This window comes from Hemicordylus capensis, chromosome 12 (genome assembly GCF_027244095.1).
Source record: "Hemicordylus capensis ecotype Gifberg chromosome 12, rHemCap1.1.pri, whole genome shotgun sequence".
Classification (NCBI taxonomy): domain Eukaryota; kingdom Metazoa; phylum Chordata; class Lepidosauria; order Squamata; family Cordylidae; genus Hemicordylus; species Hemicordylus capensis.
In genome coordinates this window covers 6,192,458-6,210,514 of record NC_069668.1, presented here as the reverse complement: position 1 = coordinate 6,210,514, position 18,057 = coordinate 6,192,458, and the positions used below count along the sequence as shown (strand labels likewise).

Sequence of the window (18,057 nt, the reverse complement as noted above, 5' to 3'; positions counted from 1 at the left end):
TTTACATAATTTAAAAGCTTCTGTTTGGAAGCTGTTTCTCTGTTTGCCAATTTCTGAGCTTGAATCAAGATGCTGATGCTACCCTTACCCTAAATCTGTGCTCCCTGTCGTAGGAATTCCCAGGTGTTGACTACAACTCTTATCATCCCCAGCTGCAATTTAACTAGTTAGCTAGCTAGCGAATATACATACATACATATTTATATACTGCTCAAAACTTGTGAATCAGGTTGGTTTACAATAAAATAATACAAATTACAACAAAACAAAAAGGTTTAAAAATTACAATAATTTTAAATTTTAAAATAATGTTAAAAACTATTAAAATAGTATCTGGGCAAACAAATGTGCCTTGACACATTTTTTAAAAAGTTGTCAAGAGATGGGGAGGCTTTTCTTTCAGCAGGGAGCGCATTCCAAAGCCAAATGGTTTTTGGCTGGGGATTATGAGAGTTGCAGTCGTCAACATCTGGGACCTCCTGTTCCTGGGAGCCCTGCCCTTGACACAGGCCCTGTGAAGGTTATCTTATGAGAGAATCTCCTTCATCTGCTTTCTCCTTCCCTGCGTATGTGCTCGGGGGACCTGAGGCCCTGCCTAGAACTCCAATCGCTTGAGAAAGCTGCATTGTCAGTTAGTCAATCCTTTATTATTACAGTCCAGGACCAATCAACCAGAGAGAGAGCACAGACAGTACAGATACAGATAGAATACCAATACAGTACTACAAAAAGTAATAGAGTTTATATACCTTGCATACAATTAATCATGAGGCTTAACAAGCTTCTTCCTAACACTACATGCCATAGCACAGAATTTTGTGACCTGCATTGTTTTCTGTTAGAAGTGGGGCCTTTTTGGTTGTGGTCCCTGTGTCGTGGAATCCCACCCCCACCCCCCGTAAGAGTTAGATACAACTGTTCAGACTTCTGGGGGGCGGAAGAAGTTAAGGCACTTTTGTCCTACCAGGCATTTGGGGACTGCAGGTGTTGTATATTTCGTGCTGCTAAGAATTTGTGATGCTTTTAATGCATTTAGTTTTATAATCGTTTCTTAATTGTCATCTTAAGTGGCGCAGTGGGGAAATGCTTGACTAACAAGCAGAAGGTTTGCTGGTTCGAATCCCCACTGGTACTATATTGGGCAGCAGCGATATAGAAAGGGGCTGAAAGGCATCATCATCTCATACTGCGAGGGAGATGGCAATGGTAAACCCCTCCTGTATTCTACCAAAGAAAACCACAGGGCTCTGTGGGCGCCAGGAGTCGAAATCGACTTGATGGCGCACTTTATCTTACCTTTAATTGTCTTGGGGTCCCTGAACTGAAACGTGGGTTATAAATGAAGTACATAAATAATTATGCCCGAGAGAGCGCTTAATGCTGCCTGCTAGAATGACACATTTGCATTCACCCCTCATTTTCTTTTAGGTCATGTTAAGCTGACTGATTTTGGACTGTGCAAAGAATCCATTCACGATGGAACCGTCACGCACACATTCTGTGGAACAATAGAATACATGTGAGCCCGCATGATGAAACAGAAAAGTATTACTCTGGTCTGGGGGTAATAGCTAAATTTTACCTTTTAAAAACTTGATGACTCAGTTTTCAGGTTCTTGGCCTAGCCTCTCCATAGGGTTTTGGGACAAGTTGCAGGGATATGTGGAATCTGATATTGAGAGGAAGATCCTTGATAGCATAGGACTCTGTCTCAGTGGTCTGTATTTGAAAGGCATGTGTGGGGGGAGAATATATTAGAGGAGCTTTGTGACTTGCTTGGCAAGTTTGTTTAACCTATCGTAAAACCTAGGTACTCATTTACCTGCCCGCATGTTCCTGCATTAGCCATTTGTAGCTGGCTGGGGAACAGCAACGTGCCGCTGACTTCAGATCAGTGAAAACCCGTGACTTAAGCATCTTGGATTCTGGAATTTGGAGTCACTGGGTTTTGCATGTATTGTTGTAAGATTGCGCCACTTTTATCAGTAGTGGAGCAAAGTACAGTTTCTCCCTCTGTGTAGGAGGATATCGCTTTAAGATGGGCAGTGCAGTCCAGTTCTGAATAAAGTTCGGTGTTTACACATTTTGCAAGCTGTGACGGAAACTACTGTGCAACTTGGAAATCTGATTTTGGGATATAGTACGAGATGAGATAACGTGACATCGACACTTCCAATGAGTTGTGGCGGAGAGCTGGTTGACAGTGTTGATTGAGTGAGCAGCACAGTTGTGAAAAGGGCCAATTCCATGCAAGGGATCATTAGGAAGGGGATTGAAAATAAAACTGCTACTCATATTATAATGCCCTGATACGAAACAATGGTGCAGCCACATCTGGAGTACTGCATGCCGTTTCGGTCACCGTATCGTAAGAAGGATATTGTAGAACTGAGAAAGGTGCAGAAGAGGGCAACCAAGATGATCAGGGGCCTGGAGCACCTCCCTTTTGAGGCAAGGCTACAGCATCTGGGGCTTTTTAGTTTGGAAAAGAGGCGACTACAGGGAGATGTGATATTGGTTTATAAAATTATTCATGATGTGGAAAGTGTCGATAGAGAGAAGTTGTTCTCCCATTCTCACAACACACTAGAACCAGTCTTCCCATGAAACTGAAGGCCAGGAAATTTAGGATTGACAAAAGAAAGTACTTTTTCACATAGCAGAGAACTGATATATGGAATTCTCTAGCACAGGACGTGGCAATGGTCACCAGCTTGGATGCCTTTATGGCTCTGTCAATGACTGCTAGTTATGATGGCTATAGGCTACCTTCAGCCTCAGAGGCAGGATGCCTCCGAATCCCAGTTGTAGGGTAGCAACAGCAGGAGAGGGAGTATGCCTTCACCTCCTGCTTTTGTGGGCTTCCCAGAGGCATCTGGCGGACCACTCTGTGAAACAGGATGCTGGGCTAGATAGTCACTGGAGGGCTCTTCTTAGGATGTTGTGTATGTTCCTCGCAATATCCCAGTATCTGTGGCATCTGTGCATTTTCCAACACACTTCTGTGAGAATGAAAGAATTCTGGCTGTAACGCAAAACATGTCCATATGTGCTTTTCTTTGCTCTTGGTCTTTGTCTTTCTAGGGCCCCTGAAATCTTGATGAGGAGCGGGCATAACCGTGCAGTGGACTGGTGGAGTTTGGGGGCATTAATGTATGACATGCTGACTGGAGCAGTAGGTGCACACTTAAAAACTGCATGCGTTTTCTCCCGCGCCACTAGAGAGAATTGTTTTAGCCTGTTTGGGACTCTATAGGCCCTATAGGTGTGGATATTTGGCCGGTCCCAGCATCTGGGAAGGTCTGCGCCATGGCGGGGGATGTCCATGGATGTTTTGAAGGACCTGCCAGGCCGAGAGTCTCAGTGGCATCAAGTTCAAGAGATCTGGGTAGAATAAATGACTAGTCCTTCAGTGCGTCTAGAAAGCAAGGTCTCTTTCCCTGCCCTCTGGAAACTTCCAGTGTATGTAACACTAACCGAGCTGTCGTGCTGGGAAGGAGCTGAGTTGGGGTGAGTGGGCTCCCTCCAGAAAAGAAGGGATCGTAAAAACTTGGAGATCCAATATTTATTTTTTAGGGTTCGGTGTAAGCCATTTTGAGAACTGTTGAAAAGTGGTATGGAAGTGTTTGTGGTAGTTGTGGTCACGGTAAGCTAAGTCCATAGCCATTTCAGATGCAAACAAATTCTCAGTTCTCAACGGGGATGGGGTCGTGCTAAGTGGTAGATGCGTGCACAAGGTCACAGATTCTATCTTTCGGTAGGACTGGGAAAGACCATTGCCCGAAACTCTAGAGCAGGGATTCTCAACGTTGGGTCCCCAGCCTTTGGTTGGGAATTATGGGAGTTGAGGTCCAGTAACATCTGGGGACCCAACGTTGAGAATCCCTGCTCTAGAGCCGTAGTTCCCAGCCAGGGTCCCTCCAGATGTTGCTTAACTACAACTCCCATCATCCCCAGCCACAATAAATTGTAGCTGGGGATGATGGGAGTTGTAGTTCAGCAACATCTGGAGGAATCCTGATTGGGAGTCACTGCGCTAATGTGCCGATGCTAGTCAGTTCCTCTTCTCCGTATAAGCCCAGCTCTCTCGCGCTCATAGTGAGAGTATACTCAGACAGTTTGTATCTCCTACTTGCTCTGCAAAAATAGGGCCAAACTTTCCTAGCCTTGTTTGGAAACTTGCTTGCGCGGCTGTGCATTTAAAAAATAAAGTTGAAGCAAGGATTTGTTTATGTTAGAATTGCATTTGATGTTGCGGATGTCCTAATGATTCTCTCTCTTTTCTCTCTCTGCCCCCCCCCCCTTGTCATGGTGTGCTGCAGCCCCCGTTCACTGGGGAGAACCGGAAGAAAACGATTGACAAGATTCTCAAATGTAAACTGAATTTGCCTCCCTACCTCACGCAAGAAGCCAGAGATCTGCTCAAAAAGGTGGGGTTTAAATCGCAGAACACAGATACTGACATAAACCTTCTTTGTTTTTTGCTCTCGATGCTTTTAGATCACTGTCAATGATCAAAAAGATCATTGTTTTGTAAACCGCCCAGAGAACTTGCGTTTGGGGCGGAATAGAAATCAAATCAAATCAAATCAAATCAAATAAATAAATAACCTATTCACAGCACACAGGGTAAATGGGCTGCAGTCTTTTGAGCTAAGTTTAAAAAAACCTCACAGACTTATGGTATTTAATTTGAATTGTAGCTAGGTGTTTCCCCAAACAGAAGTCATTTTAAAGTTTATTTAAGCCCTTTAAAAAAATGTAGTAAAAGGAAATACCTCCAGGACCTTTTGTTAATAAATGTTGAAATATTCACTAAGGGGCTACGGAAAAAGCAGGTGAGTTTCACCTCCAGTAGGATTTTGCTTTACAGGGCTAACCTGGATAATTGCTGCTAGTCAAAATAGACCAGAGGTGGGTACTCATGGCCCTTCATCTGTTGTTGAACTACAACTCCCATCATCCCCAGTAACACTAAATGGTGGCTAGGAGTGATGATCCAGCTGCTTCAGCTTTTTTCAAATCCCTCTATCCTTAAGGGTTTTTTAAAAATTTTCTTTCCTCTTCTCTAAGCTGCTAAAGAGAAATGCTGCCTCACGTCTAGGAGCTGGTTCTGGAGATGCTGGAGAAGTTCAGGTATATTTTGCTGGCCTGTTTGGTCGAAAGGGGCTATGACTGACATTTCCAAATGACTTTTGGTAGATGGGGTGTCGGGCTTTGCACATCGGACAAATCAGAATTCCATTTCACAATTCCCGGAGCTTCATCCGTAGGAGGGAAGGAACATTCCTCTGGGAGGAACTTCACCCCTACCCTCCAGGCATCCTTGTGGTTCTCAGCTGCCCGTGTGGGTGTGGGACCCATCCTACTTGGGCCCTGCTAAAATACTGCCACCTTGTGGTGGTGGTGGTTAATTCCAACGTGGAGTTGCGATTCATCTGACACACACAGCCCTGGTGTTGTGTCCTGAAGCCTGTTGGATGCAGACAAGTGTTGAGAGAGAATCTGGGGGAAAGGTTGGACCCATCAGCCTCCTGCTGCCCGCTGAATCGCTTCGCCGTCCTGGGTTCCCCCACTGAGCTTGGGGAAACCGGTGCAGGTGTTTGTGAAGAGATAGGAACATAGGAAACTGCCATATACTGAGTCAGGCCATTGGTCTATCTAGCTCAGTATTGTCTTCACAGACTGGCAGCGGCTTCTCCAAGGTTGCAGGCAGGAATCTCTCTCGGCCCTATCTTGGAGAAGCTACCAGGAAGGGAACTTGGAACCTTCTGCTCTTCCCAGAGCGGCTCCATCCCCTGAGGGGAATCTCTTCCAGTGCTCACACATCAAGTCTCCCATTCAGATGCAACCAGGGCAGACCCTGCTTGGCTATGGGGACAAGTCATGCTGGCTACCACCAGACCAGCTCTCCTCCCAAGATGCCGGGGAACCGCAAAGTGTGCCGATAGCGTGGCTCATTGGCCAGCGGATGTGGAGTGTGCTCAGTGTGGCTTAACGTCTTGAAAGGATAGCCAAGAATATCTTGTATGCCATCTTATTTGCTTGGAAGGAAGCCATGTCGATGTCCCTTGCTTTCAGTGAGGCATGCCTTGGAGCACCACTTCAAGAGAGAAGACAAAGTGCCTGTTACCCATCGAAAAGGGTTGCACCGTCTTATGCCTCGGATAGTCCGGTTCCGCTTTGGTTTGGCCCAGCCGCCAGATCCTGGTGTATCCGAGTAAGGAAAAAGAACCTGCTGTCTTGCGGCCTTCACCTTTCCAGGTGGGGCGACTGACTTCTCTCCTCTCGTCCCTTAGGCTCATCCTTTCTTCAGACACATTAACTGGGAAGAGCTGCTGGCTCGGAAGGTGGAGCCTCCGTTTAAACCATTATTAGTATGTATCAGGAAAGCTGGTTTGGGGTCATAAACGGGGCTGCAGAAACCCACTAGTCTGCTAGTCTGTGACGAGTAAAAAATGATGCCTGGCAAGTTAAAAAAAAAAAAGTCCTGGTGAGCAATGTACCAACATAGCTTGACGAGTAAAATATGTTGTCTGGCTGATAAACTGAGCCAACATTTCTTCACCCCTGGTCATAAATACTGTATAATGTCAGCATCTACATTGTGATATTGCTTCCATAGATCAACTGTGGGCTGCTTCTTCTCCCACCCTCTGGTTTATTTTGTGTGTGTGTGTCTGTGTTTTGGTTTGTTTGTTTTTGGGGGGCCTCCATGAATTTGCTCAGAGCTGCATTCTGTGTTGTTACAAGGAAGTTCTCCTGCAGATTATGCTATGTTTTGAATTAGGTTCAGGGTAACTGTGGGTTAAGATGAATGTTCTGTTTTTGAGAAGGGCACAGGTACTGTTGCGCTCCTTCCAGGAACCTCGGTGTGTGCTCATAAAAACCACCTGTTTGTTCGTGTTCTCTCTCTCTCTCCCTCACACCCCAAATCTCACATGCTAACAATTTCTATGGAGTGCCTGAGCTGAACACTTGCAACGGCAAGATGCCTCTGAATCCCACTTTCAGGGGGTCAACGGCAAGAGAGAGGGCCTTCCCTCACCTCTTGCCTGTGGACTTCTCAGGGGCATCTGGTGGGCCACTGTGGGAAACAGGAGGCTGGACTAGATAGGCCTCCTTGGGCCTGATCCGTTAGGGATGGTTTTTATGTTCTTAGAAGGGATACACTTAAGAAAAGAAAAGGTGGGAATCCCTGCTGTAACTCAGAAACTCTTCATCCATTTTTTTTAAAAAAATTATTTTTGCAAAGCAATCTGAAGAAGATGTGAGCCAGTTTGATGCAAAGTTTACACGTCAGACTCCCGTCGATAGCCCGGACGACTCGACTCTCAGCGAAAGTGCCAACCAGGTCTTCCTGGTAAGTGAGCATGAGACGCCGAGCCAGTCTGTCAAAAGCCCACCGAATCCTGGCCTCGTGTGCCTGTAGTACAAGCCCATTTTGGGGTAGAAGCCCTTGAATACCCTCTGAGATCAATCCTCTGCCTTTGTCTAGCCTGCTCTCTAAAGCTCAGAATGGCTTGGTACAAAACAGCTTCCTGTGTCCATATACATGCACTAATTGCTGCTGGTAACGAATTAAGATATGTCAGGTTTTGTGGAGGGGGGGAGGGGAATTGGTTCTGGGCTCCGCAGTTTTAGTTCTGTTCTAATACGAAACATTCCTCTTGATTCTTTCTCGGGCTCTTGGGCAACCATATTTCCCCTTGCCTAGGGTTTTACGTATGTGGCTCCATCCGTACTTGAAAGCGTGAAAGAGAAGTTTTCCTTTGAACCAAAAATCCGATCACCTCGCAGATTCATTGGTAGCCCGCGGACACCCGTCAGGTACTTGGTTCCTCTTCTTCTGTCCCATCCGTAGCAACGAGTGGTGTGCTTCCTTTTATGGATGCTCAGAGTTTGGGTTTTTCCCCTTGGGAGGATCTGAAGTCATTGAAAGAACTTGGTGTGGTGGTTGGTTTTTTGCACTGTTTTGCACTCTTTACTTCACTCTTTTGAGAGAAGTAACACTGTTCTGCCTCCCCTCCCCCAGACATCAGGCATCCTAGCGCTTTAGCATAAGCAGCGGCAGCAGCAACAAAAAGTTCCCAAAATGGTTTATATAGATGTAAATAAATGAAATGGCTCCCTGTCCACAAAGGGCTCACCATCTTAAAAAAGAAACATAAGGCAGACAGCAGCCACAGCCACTGGAGGGATGCTGTGCTGGGGATGGCTAAGGTCAGTTGCTCTCCCCCTTCTAAATAAAAGAGAATCGCCACTTTGAAAAGGGGCCTCTTGGCTCAGTCAGCAGATTCAAAGCTGCAGTGACTCTTTAGAATCCGTGCTGGAGAAAGAGTAAAGGGCATGAGCGCAGCGAAGGAGTGCGGCCGGCACCTGTGGTTAAGGCTTTGGCCTAAAGAAGCCCAGCTGCTGTGCTCCCTAAATTGGGTGTCCAGTGCACTCAAGGCCAGGGCATCCTGAGCTACAAGACCGGGTTGCAAATAGGACTATGGCCTGGGTCACAGGGACAGAAGAATGAAATGATCGAGTTTTGCACTAATGCACTAGTTCAGAGGGATTCTAGCCTGGCTTCCTGTTGGCTGACTTAATTCTCCTCACCTCTCCCCCCTCCTCCTTTCCTCTCCTCTCCCCCCTCCTCCTTTCCTCTCCCCTCCTCTCCTCTCCCCCCTACTCCTCTCCCCCCTCCTCCGCTCCCCCCTCCTCTCCTCTCCCCCTCCTCCTTTCCTCTCCTCTCCCCCCTCCTCCTTTCCTCTCCTCTCCCCTCCTCTCCTCTCCCCTCCTCTCCTCTCCCTCCTCCTCCTCCTCTCCCCCTCCTCCTCTCCTCTCCCCCCATCTCCTCTCCCCTCCGCTCCCCCCTCTCCTCTCCTCTCCCCCCTCCTCCTTTCCTCTCACCCCTCCTCCTCTCCTCTTCCCCCTCCTCTCCTCCCTCCCTCCTCCTCCTCCTCCGCATGGGTGTCCAGCAGTGTCCCTCCATCCAGTGTTCCCTCCAAGGCATGCACGTGCATGTGCTCACAAATTTTTTTGATGTCTGCTCAGTAAATTTCACATCCCACTCAGGTTGAATGGGGAAGGCCCCACTCTGAATGCAGGTGCGCGCACAGTGCCTTGATACTGCAAGCCCAAAACAAAACTCATCCCGCACAGAGATGAAAAAAATTAGAGAGAACACTGTCTCCATCTAATTTTGGCCTACAGCTCCCATCATAAGAAGAGCCCTGCTGGATCAGGCCCGAGGCCTGCCTGGTCCAGCACCCTGTTTCCCATAGTGACCCACCAGATGTCTCTAGGGAGCCCACCGGCAGGGTGGGGGGGCATGCCTTCTCTTCTGCTGTTGCTCCCTTGCAACTTCCCATGTGGCTGGAGGTGGCCTGTTACCTTTGGCTATTGACCATTGTGACTGAGGGTATAGGCCAGATAGATATAGGCCAAAAACGGCTGGAGGACCACAGTTGGATACAAGTCTGAAGGTGGTACAGTCCGTCCAGTTACCTCCATTTTTCTGCATGTCCAAAACAAGCTTCAGGATGCGTATTAAGTGCATTCAGAATCCTAAAGTGTAACACACAGGCTGGTCATCAGTTTCATCTATTTATTGGTACGTTTATCTCCCGCTCTTCCTCCAAGGAGCTTAGAAGCAGTGTACGTCATTGTGTTTATCCCCACAACAACCCCATGAGGTAAGTTAGGCTGACTGACCCCGAGTCACCCAGTGAGTTGCCTGGCCGAATGGGGATCTGAACTCGGGTCTCGCTGGTCTTAGGCCAATGATCTAACCACAAGGCAATGCTGGCTGGTTTTATGTGAAATGGTTTTAAGTAATGACCTTGAGCATCCGCATAACCCATTAGTGCAGGAGGCTGTTAATTCCTTTGGACAAATGAGGAACAGAGAACATAGGAACCTAGGAAGCTGCTGTATACTGAGTCAGACCCTTGGTCCATCTAGCTCAGTATTGTCTTCACAGACTGGCAGCGGCTTCTCCAAGGCTGCAGGCAGGAATCTCTCTCAGCCCTATCTTGGAGATGCTGCCAGGGAGGGAAATTGGAACCTTCTGCTCTTTTCCAGAGCGGCCCCATTATCCCCTGAGGGGAATCTCTTACAGTGAAGAGACTGGAAGTGGCTTACTGGAGGCCACTCCGAGAGCTCATAGCTCACCAGCGCTTCGACCTGTTCCTAGCCTTGTGCTCTGGCCACAGACACGCCATTGAACACTGGCTATATCAATACGGATATGGATACGACGGCCATCTATATATCGCTTTTCAACCGAAGTTCCCAAAGTGGCTTACATAGATATAAATAAGCAAACAAAGAAATAAAGATGTCCCCAAAGAGCTCACAATCTTAAAAAAGAAACATAAGATAGACTCCAGCAACAGCCACCAGAGGGATGCTGTGCTGGGGATGGATAGGGCCAGTTGCTCTCCTCCTGCTCACTTTTAAAAGGTGCCTCTTTGAATCGCCACTTTTAAAGAATCGCCACTTTTCAAAGGCACCTCATTGCTCAGTTAGAAGCGGGCTTGGGTTGATACTATCAACCCAAGCTAGTAGCTGGCTGCAAAGGCAGAAACTGCAGCTAGAATCTCAGCCTGTCCGACTCGATACTTCTGTTGCTTCCCGTTCAAAGGAAAGCAGACTGAACTGCTTTGGGTCCGACTTTAACAAGCCTTTTCTTGTCTCCAAGCCCCATCAAGTTCTCTCCTGGGGACTTCTGGGGACGAGGTCCTTCCACCGGGGTGGCGAACCCTCAGGCACCTGTGGAGTACCCCATGGAGACGGGTGGGGTCGAACAGATGGACGTAACCGTGTGCGGCGAGGCCTCCGCTCCCCTCCCCATCCGGCAGCCGAACTCCGGGCCGTACAAGAAGCAAGCCTTCCCTATGATCTCCAAACGACCAGAGCACTTGCGCATGAATCTATGACGAAATGGGCGGCAGTCCGTTCCGAACCGGCTTGGGCGGCAGGAGGACGCAAGGACAGCCCCTCCCCCATCACGCTAAAATATGAGGGCTCTTGTGTCTTCTTTCTCAGTGACAGTATCCAAGTAGAACCATTGCATAGAATGGACTCAGAAAGAAGAGCAACACACAAAACCACAGATCCCCTCTTCCCCCCCCCCACCTTTCCTTCTTGCTCCTCTGATCAATGGTGCATACGGACCTGAGCAGAACGGTATCGCATAACTCTCCAGGTGCAGTGGGTAGCACAGATTGTAGGGGGACATCTTCTCCGCTCTTCTCTCCAGGATCTTTCAGGTTGCGAGCTTGAAGCTGTGACAGTATTGAGGGTAGGATGTTGCCCCAGGGGCCGTTCTGTTGGAGGGCTGGCTCGTTTTCACGAGGCTATGTGCGGCTGTGCCTCCTCCGATGCGTGCATCCGAGGGTTAATTCGCATGCAGGCTTCTCTGGGATGGCTTCCTGTGGTTGTGTGGATGTGAAGATCCAACATAAACTCAACCATCGGTGTTCCAAGTGCAAAAACAATCTGAATGAGGGTGGGTTTTTTGGGTTTTTAAAAAAATCTCTCTCTCTCTCTCTCTCTCTCTCTCTCTCTCTCTCTCTCTCTCTCTCTCTCTATATATATATATATTTATATTTCCCCCCCCAATAGGTTTCTCTCCCCTCCCCCCCCTTTATTTCAAGTTGGTTCATAATAGAAAGTCTCCCAGATTTGGAAGATACAGAATTATTGGTTTAATGCAGCAACAAGAAGAGCAGGTTTAAGTAAGTGTGTGTGTGTGCTAGTGAAACAATGAAGTGGTTAAAAAAAATCACTGTTAATTATGTTGTTTGAGATGACGGGCGAGAATTGGCCCTGCCCTACCTTCTTTAGATGCCTCTTCTGCTACAAGAAGCAGATCAGACCAGGCGGTTGTCGATGTTAAAACCTCAGCTGATTGGGAAGCCATGGGCTCTCAGGCAGTGCCCCGGCGGTTCACGTGAAGCTGCATACGAGCAGGGGGTTTTCTCCCTGCCTGCACAGAACTCCGGCGCTGGGTTGATAAGCACTCTCTTGCATTTCATCATGCTAAGCAGAAATCTGCTGGCGAGAGCCCTTCGCTCTTGGGTTTTATGCCAGTTTATAATTTGCTCCCAACACCAATTGTTAAGTCTTTGAAAAGGGTTATGATGAACTCAAATGCAGGGGGGGGGGAGGTAACCAGGGTGATGATGTGATTGCTACAGCGGACTCGGTCAATGTTTTGGGGTTTTGTTTTTTACCTTGATGCTGGCTCAGCTCAGCGGCAACCCATGGCGAGATGGTTCCATCCCGTGCTCCCTTACGCATTTCCAGGATAAATTCCGATCATTTCTTTCCCTGTGCTGTGGCAATCAGTCTGCTGATTTGTATTTAAAAAAATAAACACAAAACGAAACCAAGTATTAAGATGGCCTTCAACGAATGTCTTCCAGAGAATTTTTTTGCAGCTTGATTTTAGGCAACGTTCAAAAGGTTGACTATTTATGTTTCTGCTGTTAACAGAAGAGAAAAAACAGAATCTGTACAAATTCTGTACAACAGAAAAAAAGAATCTGTACAAATGACTTTACAGGTACAAAGAATGAATAAAGGTATCTTTACCTTAACTTAAATACTTCCTGCCTTAAAGAAGCATTTCCATGGACATAGCAGGAGAAAAAATGGACTGTCAAACGTTAGTGTTAGTATAGAGCGTACAGATGTTTGTGGGCACTTGGTGTATCACGTCCTGGCAGTTCTCTTTTCCTGCTTGTTCCTCGTTGTGTTCTGCTGTCTGTGTGCAAATTCTGCTATTGTAGAAATAATACTTCTCCGCCTTTGTTTAGATTCTCATATTGAGCCATAGGATCCAAGCCATAAACTCTTAAAAAGAAAAACAAACCTAGTCAGAAGCTCCACCTTCCACACTGTAGCACTGCATGAGGGACATTTTAGTAGGATTTAACCCAGTGGGTTGGATCCAAAAGGCTGCTTTACTCTTTTCCCCTCAGATTCCCCCCCCCCCCCGGCAATCTCCAGTGCTATTCGAAAGGGTCTTCCGGCCCTTGGGAGTAGCTTTTGGTGGGGCACAGGGGGGTAGAGAAAGAGGAGGGGCATAACCGAGAATGGGAATTGGTTTGTGGTTGTCTGGATCCAAGCCATTTTGCCTACACTTTTCTCCATTATTTTGTCGTAGCAGCGTTTTAGGGGACAGTCCAGCAAGATCAGTTGGAAAACAACGCGACCAAATTGTAACTTCAACCCCGTTGGTTTCAGATTGATGCCGAATCTCACGTTAGCTTTGAGGTAGGGGCTCTGTTTTCGCCCTGTGGTGCAAAGCGGTGTCACTCCAGACATATGTTGGTATGTCTGAATTGTAGGAGAGCAGAGAGAAAAATGGCGTCTCAGTGTTCGTTGATAGAAACCAGTCGCTACATGTTTCAAGGCAAGAAGACCTCTTCTTCAGGGGGAAGTCTGTATCGAACGCAGTGCAAAACCTGTTGAAAGGTGGGTTTTTTGCACTGTGTTGGATAAAGGCCTTCCCCTGGAGAAGAGATCGCATTGCCACCAAATGCATTGGGACTTGTTTCTCTAAACAGAGTTGTGTGCCATTTTTTCCTCTGCTCTGATGTGGTGCCTCTGAATTGTACTCGCTATACCAGTGTGCACCCCTCCAAAAACCCTAGGTTGCTGTTGCTTCTAGCCCTGAGTATCACCAGTGTGATGCCGACCTGCCAGTATTACTGGAGTCCTGCAGGAAGCTCACCATGGGGAACGTAGCGGCCACGCTTCACGAGCAAAATGTAAATCCTGCCTTAAGCTGGTTCAGACCCCTTCCCAGTGGAGAATCCTCCAAGCATCATGGCCGTGCGGCTGCCCGCTCTGTCTGAACGTTGTAGGCATGGACGCTTCATTCATGTGCTGCTTCTCCTGCCCCTTGGAAGAGCAATAATCTCAGGAGTTGTGGAGTCGCTAACACTAGCCAGGTCCACAAAGGTTGGCCATGGTTACTCTCTCAGGGGTACAAAGGCTCGTTGTGGTTCTTGGCATCATAGTTGATAGCCCTCTAGAGATGGCAAAGAGGCAGTGGCATTGCTGCACTTCGAGTGCTGGGGGTCTTATCACCCCTCCCTGACCCCTACCCCCCAAACAATTGTGGTCGAACTGCAGTCATTGGAGGACGTGCCTGCCAATGGTCATTTCCAGCCCTCTGACATCAATGAGATTTTATTGTCGTCCTTGTGCGTTGCCGCAAGCCCGATGGTCTGGGTGGTAAAAGCATGAGGAGCGGCCCTCCAGCTGGCTCCTGTCCTGTATGAACTCACTGCATCACACCCAACTGGGCGAAGGGTTCTTGTCTGTTCCACCATGTGAGGACTGTTGTTGGCTGGCTGAAGTGCCTAAACCAGGCCTTGGTCAGGACTGTTGGTTCCTGGATTCACCCCATGTGTGTTAGCATCTCTGGAAGGCTTTTAGGGCTGGCTTTTCACTCTTTTAGTTCTAGGGCAGTGGGCTAGGCACCAGTTCGTCCTCTAAAACAGCGAAATGCAAGTTGTCACCAAGTCTGTCTAGAACAGGCCTGCTCAACTTTGCCCCTTTGCCCAGTTCTTTTTGGACCACAACTCCCATGATCCCCAGCCACAGTGGCCAGTATCCAGAGATGATGGGAGTTGTAGGCCAACATCTGCAGGAGGGCCGAAGTTGAGCCACCCTGGTGTAGAAGTGTTGGGGTAATGGCTGGAGCTTTAGTTAAGTTCGTTGTGAACGTGAGAAATCATCAGGTGTAATTTTCTGGGGACAGCTCATGTCGAAGCAGGCAGTGATAACTGAGCCTAACTTTCAGGAGAGTTTGTCGATGAATTCTCATAGTGGGGAGCTTTCCACTCACCCCAAAGGGATTTCGCCTCCCATGATGCTCGGTTGTGCTCGGGCTAGATCCTGCAGGATTAGCTCTGATGGCTGGCAGAAAATGTCAGGCGTTTCCATTTCATTCTCTCTCCTGGCCCATTTCACTAGGAGTCCACTTAGCATTTCGTTTTCATCCTCTTAACTGTGAAACCTTTTCTGGAAGCTCGACTCGGGACAGGAAGCACACTATGCAATATGGGTTCTCCTGTATTTATTTGTATAAAAATAATTTTTTCCCTGTATATAACTACTAGTGTCAATATATTAGTCACAGAACTTCAAAAGGAGCAGAATTCTATCTCTTGTACAGAAGGGAGGCTAGCGTATGGAATGCAATGGATATTGGAGGACTTAAGTGCTTTCTTTTAAAGAAAAATTGTCTTAAAAGTTTTCATTAGGATATTGTAATTCAGATTTATTTTGTACAAGCTGTGCTTTTTTAATTATATCTTGGGACTTTGGTATGATTTGATTTTTATAGATTTTGTATCATTATATTAAAAGGAAAAAAACCCGCAAAAATGACAGGGATGAATACCTGCTGAGGCAAACCATGTGTTAAGTATTAAATCTTGATAACTTGAACCGTGTTTTATCTCCACGAGATCCATGGTGTTGGAAAGGCGAGTTAAGAGCTCGCTTACCCTGTGGGGTATGTTTGGGGCCAAGGTGTTTCCTTTGGAATAGAGGGTGCATTTAATTCAGTAATCTCTAGGAGTTTGGGGTGGGTTCCTTCTCATGCTGTGTGTGCGCGCCAGCTGACGTTAGACCGCATTGGGCGTTAACTTGCTTTGTAGCACCAGTTATGGAATACAAATCCATGTCTGCAGTATTCTCTTGTCTGGTACGCCAGCTCTGCCAGCCAATCAACTACGCACCTGCTGTTCCTTGCCTCAAATCCTAATGGTCACCTTTAGAAAATGGAGGATGCCCAGAATTGCAATGAAGTATGGCTTGAGGCTACGAGAAGAAGAGGTGGTCAACAGAGAACCATTGGGAATTCGAAAGGCAGCAGAATCGGGCACCTCACCCCTTTTTCAACGACTGTAGCCATAAGCAGATTTTCAAGCTGATATGATATATACCCACTGGCAAATGATTATCAATGCTAAGGCCATATTTTTAGAAAACCCTTGAGTATTAGTGTCTGAAATGTGCAAAACTATGTTGAACGGAATCAGGATTTTTTCACACACACACACCCACACACACACACCCCGATTCTTTTACCAACGTATTTTGCACATTTCAGGTACTAATCTTTAAGGGCTTTGTTGTTGTTTTTTAAATGGCCCTATAGTAGGAGATGTTTTCTTGCCAGTGGGTATATAGAATATCAACTTGAAAATTTGCTTATGGCTACAATCATTGAAAAAGGGGTAACAGACCTGATTCTGTTACCCTTGGAATTTCCCCGTGGCTATCTAGTGAGGAATAGGGTTGGATTTGTGAATTGGTTCCCTTTTCTGACTTCAGGATAATTTAGGACTTTGATAAGTACAGCAGGAAGGGGAACGGCTGTCCTCAGCATGATAAAATGTGATCAGCTGCTACGTTAACCCATAACGTCCTCTGGTGCAAATCCAACCAAGCATCCATTCACTCCTGTGAAATGAACAGAGACGTGGCAGTTGCCGTGAACATCATGAAACCAGTATAGTGTGTGTTCAGTTCAGCATCCATTTGGGGCTTAGCAGCTCTCTCCCCAAAGCTTTGGGGCGAGAATTCAGACTTCTTTCCCCTCTGCCTTGGTTGTGAACCCTGCCAATATCTTCAGAGTGCCGCATTTTTTGGCATCCCAGCATCGGATCCGTTTGGGGGAGGGGAGTGCTGGATAAAAGGGGTGTTGAGTGTGTGCGTGTGGTGGTTCCCATCTGTACGTTTTGTTCTTTCTGCCAGACTCCGCCTAGCTCTATAGCGCTCTGAAAGAATTGGACTCAACAGCTGCCTTACTAGGAATGGTATGAGGGAGGAATGCCCTCTTCTGCATTTCATTCTGTACTATTTACTGTAATGAAAATATACTTGATTTCAGAATGAATGGATGTAAATAGCAATTAAATGCAACTTTGAACAAATGTATGAATAGTGGGTGTGTTGGTTTCCCCTCCTCTCCTTCTCACTCCTCGTCGTCCTCCTGTGGTCCAGGGCTCGGGTGTTCTCCGACCCCACCCTCTCAAAGGCAGCTTCTTTGAAGAAAACCTTGCGATGTGGCCTAGGAGATGCATGCCACTTCCTCCGAGTGCCAGTCCCTTTCCTACATTTGCTGTGAAGGGACACAAGTTCAGAGCCTGGCTATTTCTCCCTCTTCACAGGTCAGGCAAGAAGATGTGAGAGCCAGCTTCAACGAGAGGTCCTGCATCCCCTTGAAACTCCCAGCAGACCTCTTCCCTCTTGTGAGCCAGGACTACAGAGGGCTTAGATGGTGTTTTTTAAATTAATATATATATATAATTTATATATAAATATATGTACAGGCAAGATTTATATCTATATCTATCTATCTATCTATCTATCTATCTATCTATCTATCTATCTATCTATAACCTTGCCTGTGTGTGTGTATATATATATATACCCCTTGCTTGTACAGACTTTGAACTTAGAAAATGCAGAATTCCAAATGCACCTTACAAAGTACCCGTTACTGGAACTACAGATGTTTGTGTGCTCAGAGCTGGCTGCCAAATCCCCATTTTAAAGTTCTTGATGAACTTTGTATTGAGGGCAACTGATTTAAGAGCCTTATGCCAAAAGTGTGCGTGTGTAGTTAAATGTGGGTTTAAAAAACCACACCGCACCACAACATTTGGATCCAATGTTGTTTTGTGTGTAGGAACAAGTGCCTTGAAAAGCCATATATGGCTTAGACCACTAACAGGCTCTCTTTTGCTACCTACTGTAGCGTTCAGGAATTCCAGGCATAGCCCTTTTGTCTGGAGGGCCTATTGGTAACTCTTGTATCTGCTGGAAGTTGTTGCAACGTTAGGGCAGCTGTAACCTTAAGCACTTCCTTCCAGGAAACATGGAGAGGATTGCAGGGTTATATCTGAAGCAAAAGATGTTTTGCATTTATACTTGACCAGACAGCAAGTTGGGGGGTGGTCTTCAAGCCATAGCTGAGAGACGGAGCTGTAGATCATCTGCATAGAAAAGGTCCCAGGTTCTCTTCCTGGCAGCTTC

At 46.9% G+C, this 18,057-nt stretch overlaps 1 protein-coding gene across 2 annotated transcripts in view; it reads left to right on the top strand.

Annotated features, from left to right (window-relative positions):
* RPS6KB1 (ribosomal protein S6 kinase B1) overlaps positions 1-16,956 on the top strand; it is a 63,737-nt gene extending 46,781 nt beyond the window's left edge. The window contains exons 8-15 of one of the 2 annotated variants that reach the window (XM_053275424.1): positions 1,429-1,519; positions 3,085-3,175; positions 4,323-4,430; positions 5,074-5,136; positions 6,300-6,377; positions 7,256-7,363; positions 7,718-7,830; positions 10,691-16,956. In XM_053275424.1, the coding sequence (XP_053131399.1) occupies positions 1,429-1,519; positions 3,085-3,175; positions 4,323-4,430; positions 5,074-5,136; positions 6,300-6,377; positions 7,256-7,363; positions 7,718-7,830; positions 10,691-10,928 (890 nt within the window). In that variant the 3' untranslated portion in view covers positions 10,929-16,956. Of the gene's footprint in view, positions 1-1,428; positions 1,520-3,084; positions 3,176-4,322; positions 4,431-5,073; positions 5,137-6,299; positions 6,378-7,255; positions 7,364-7,717; positions 7,831-10,633 lie in introns of both variants that reach the window. The other variant, XM_053275425.1, reaches the window with a different exon arrangement.
* The last annotated feature ends 1,101 nt before the right edge of the window (positions 16,957-18,057 follow it).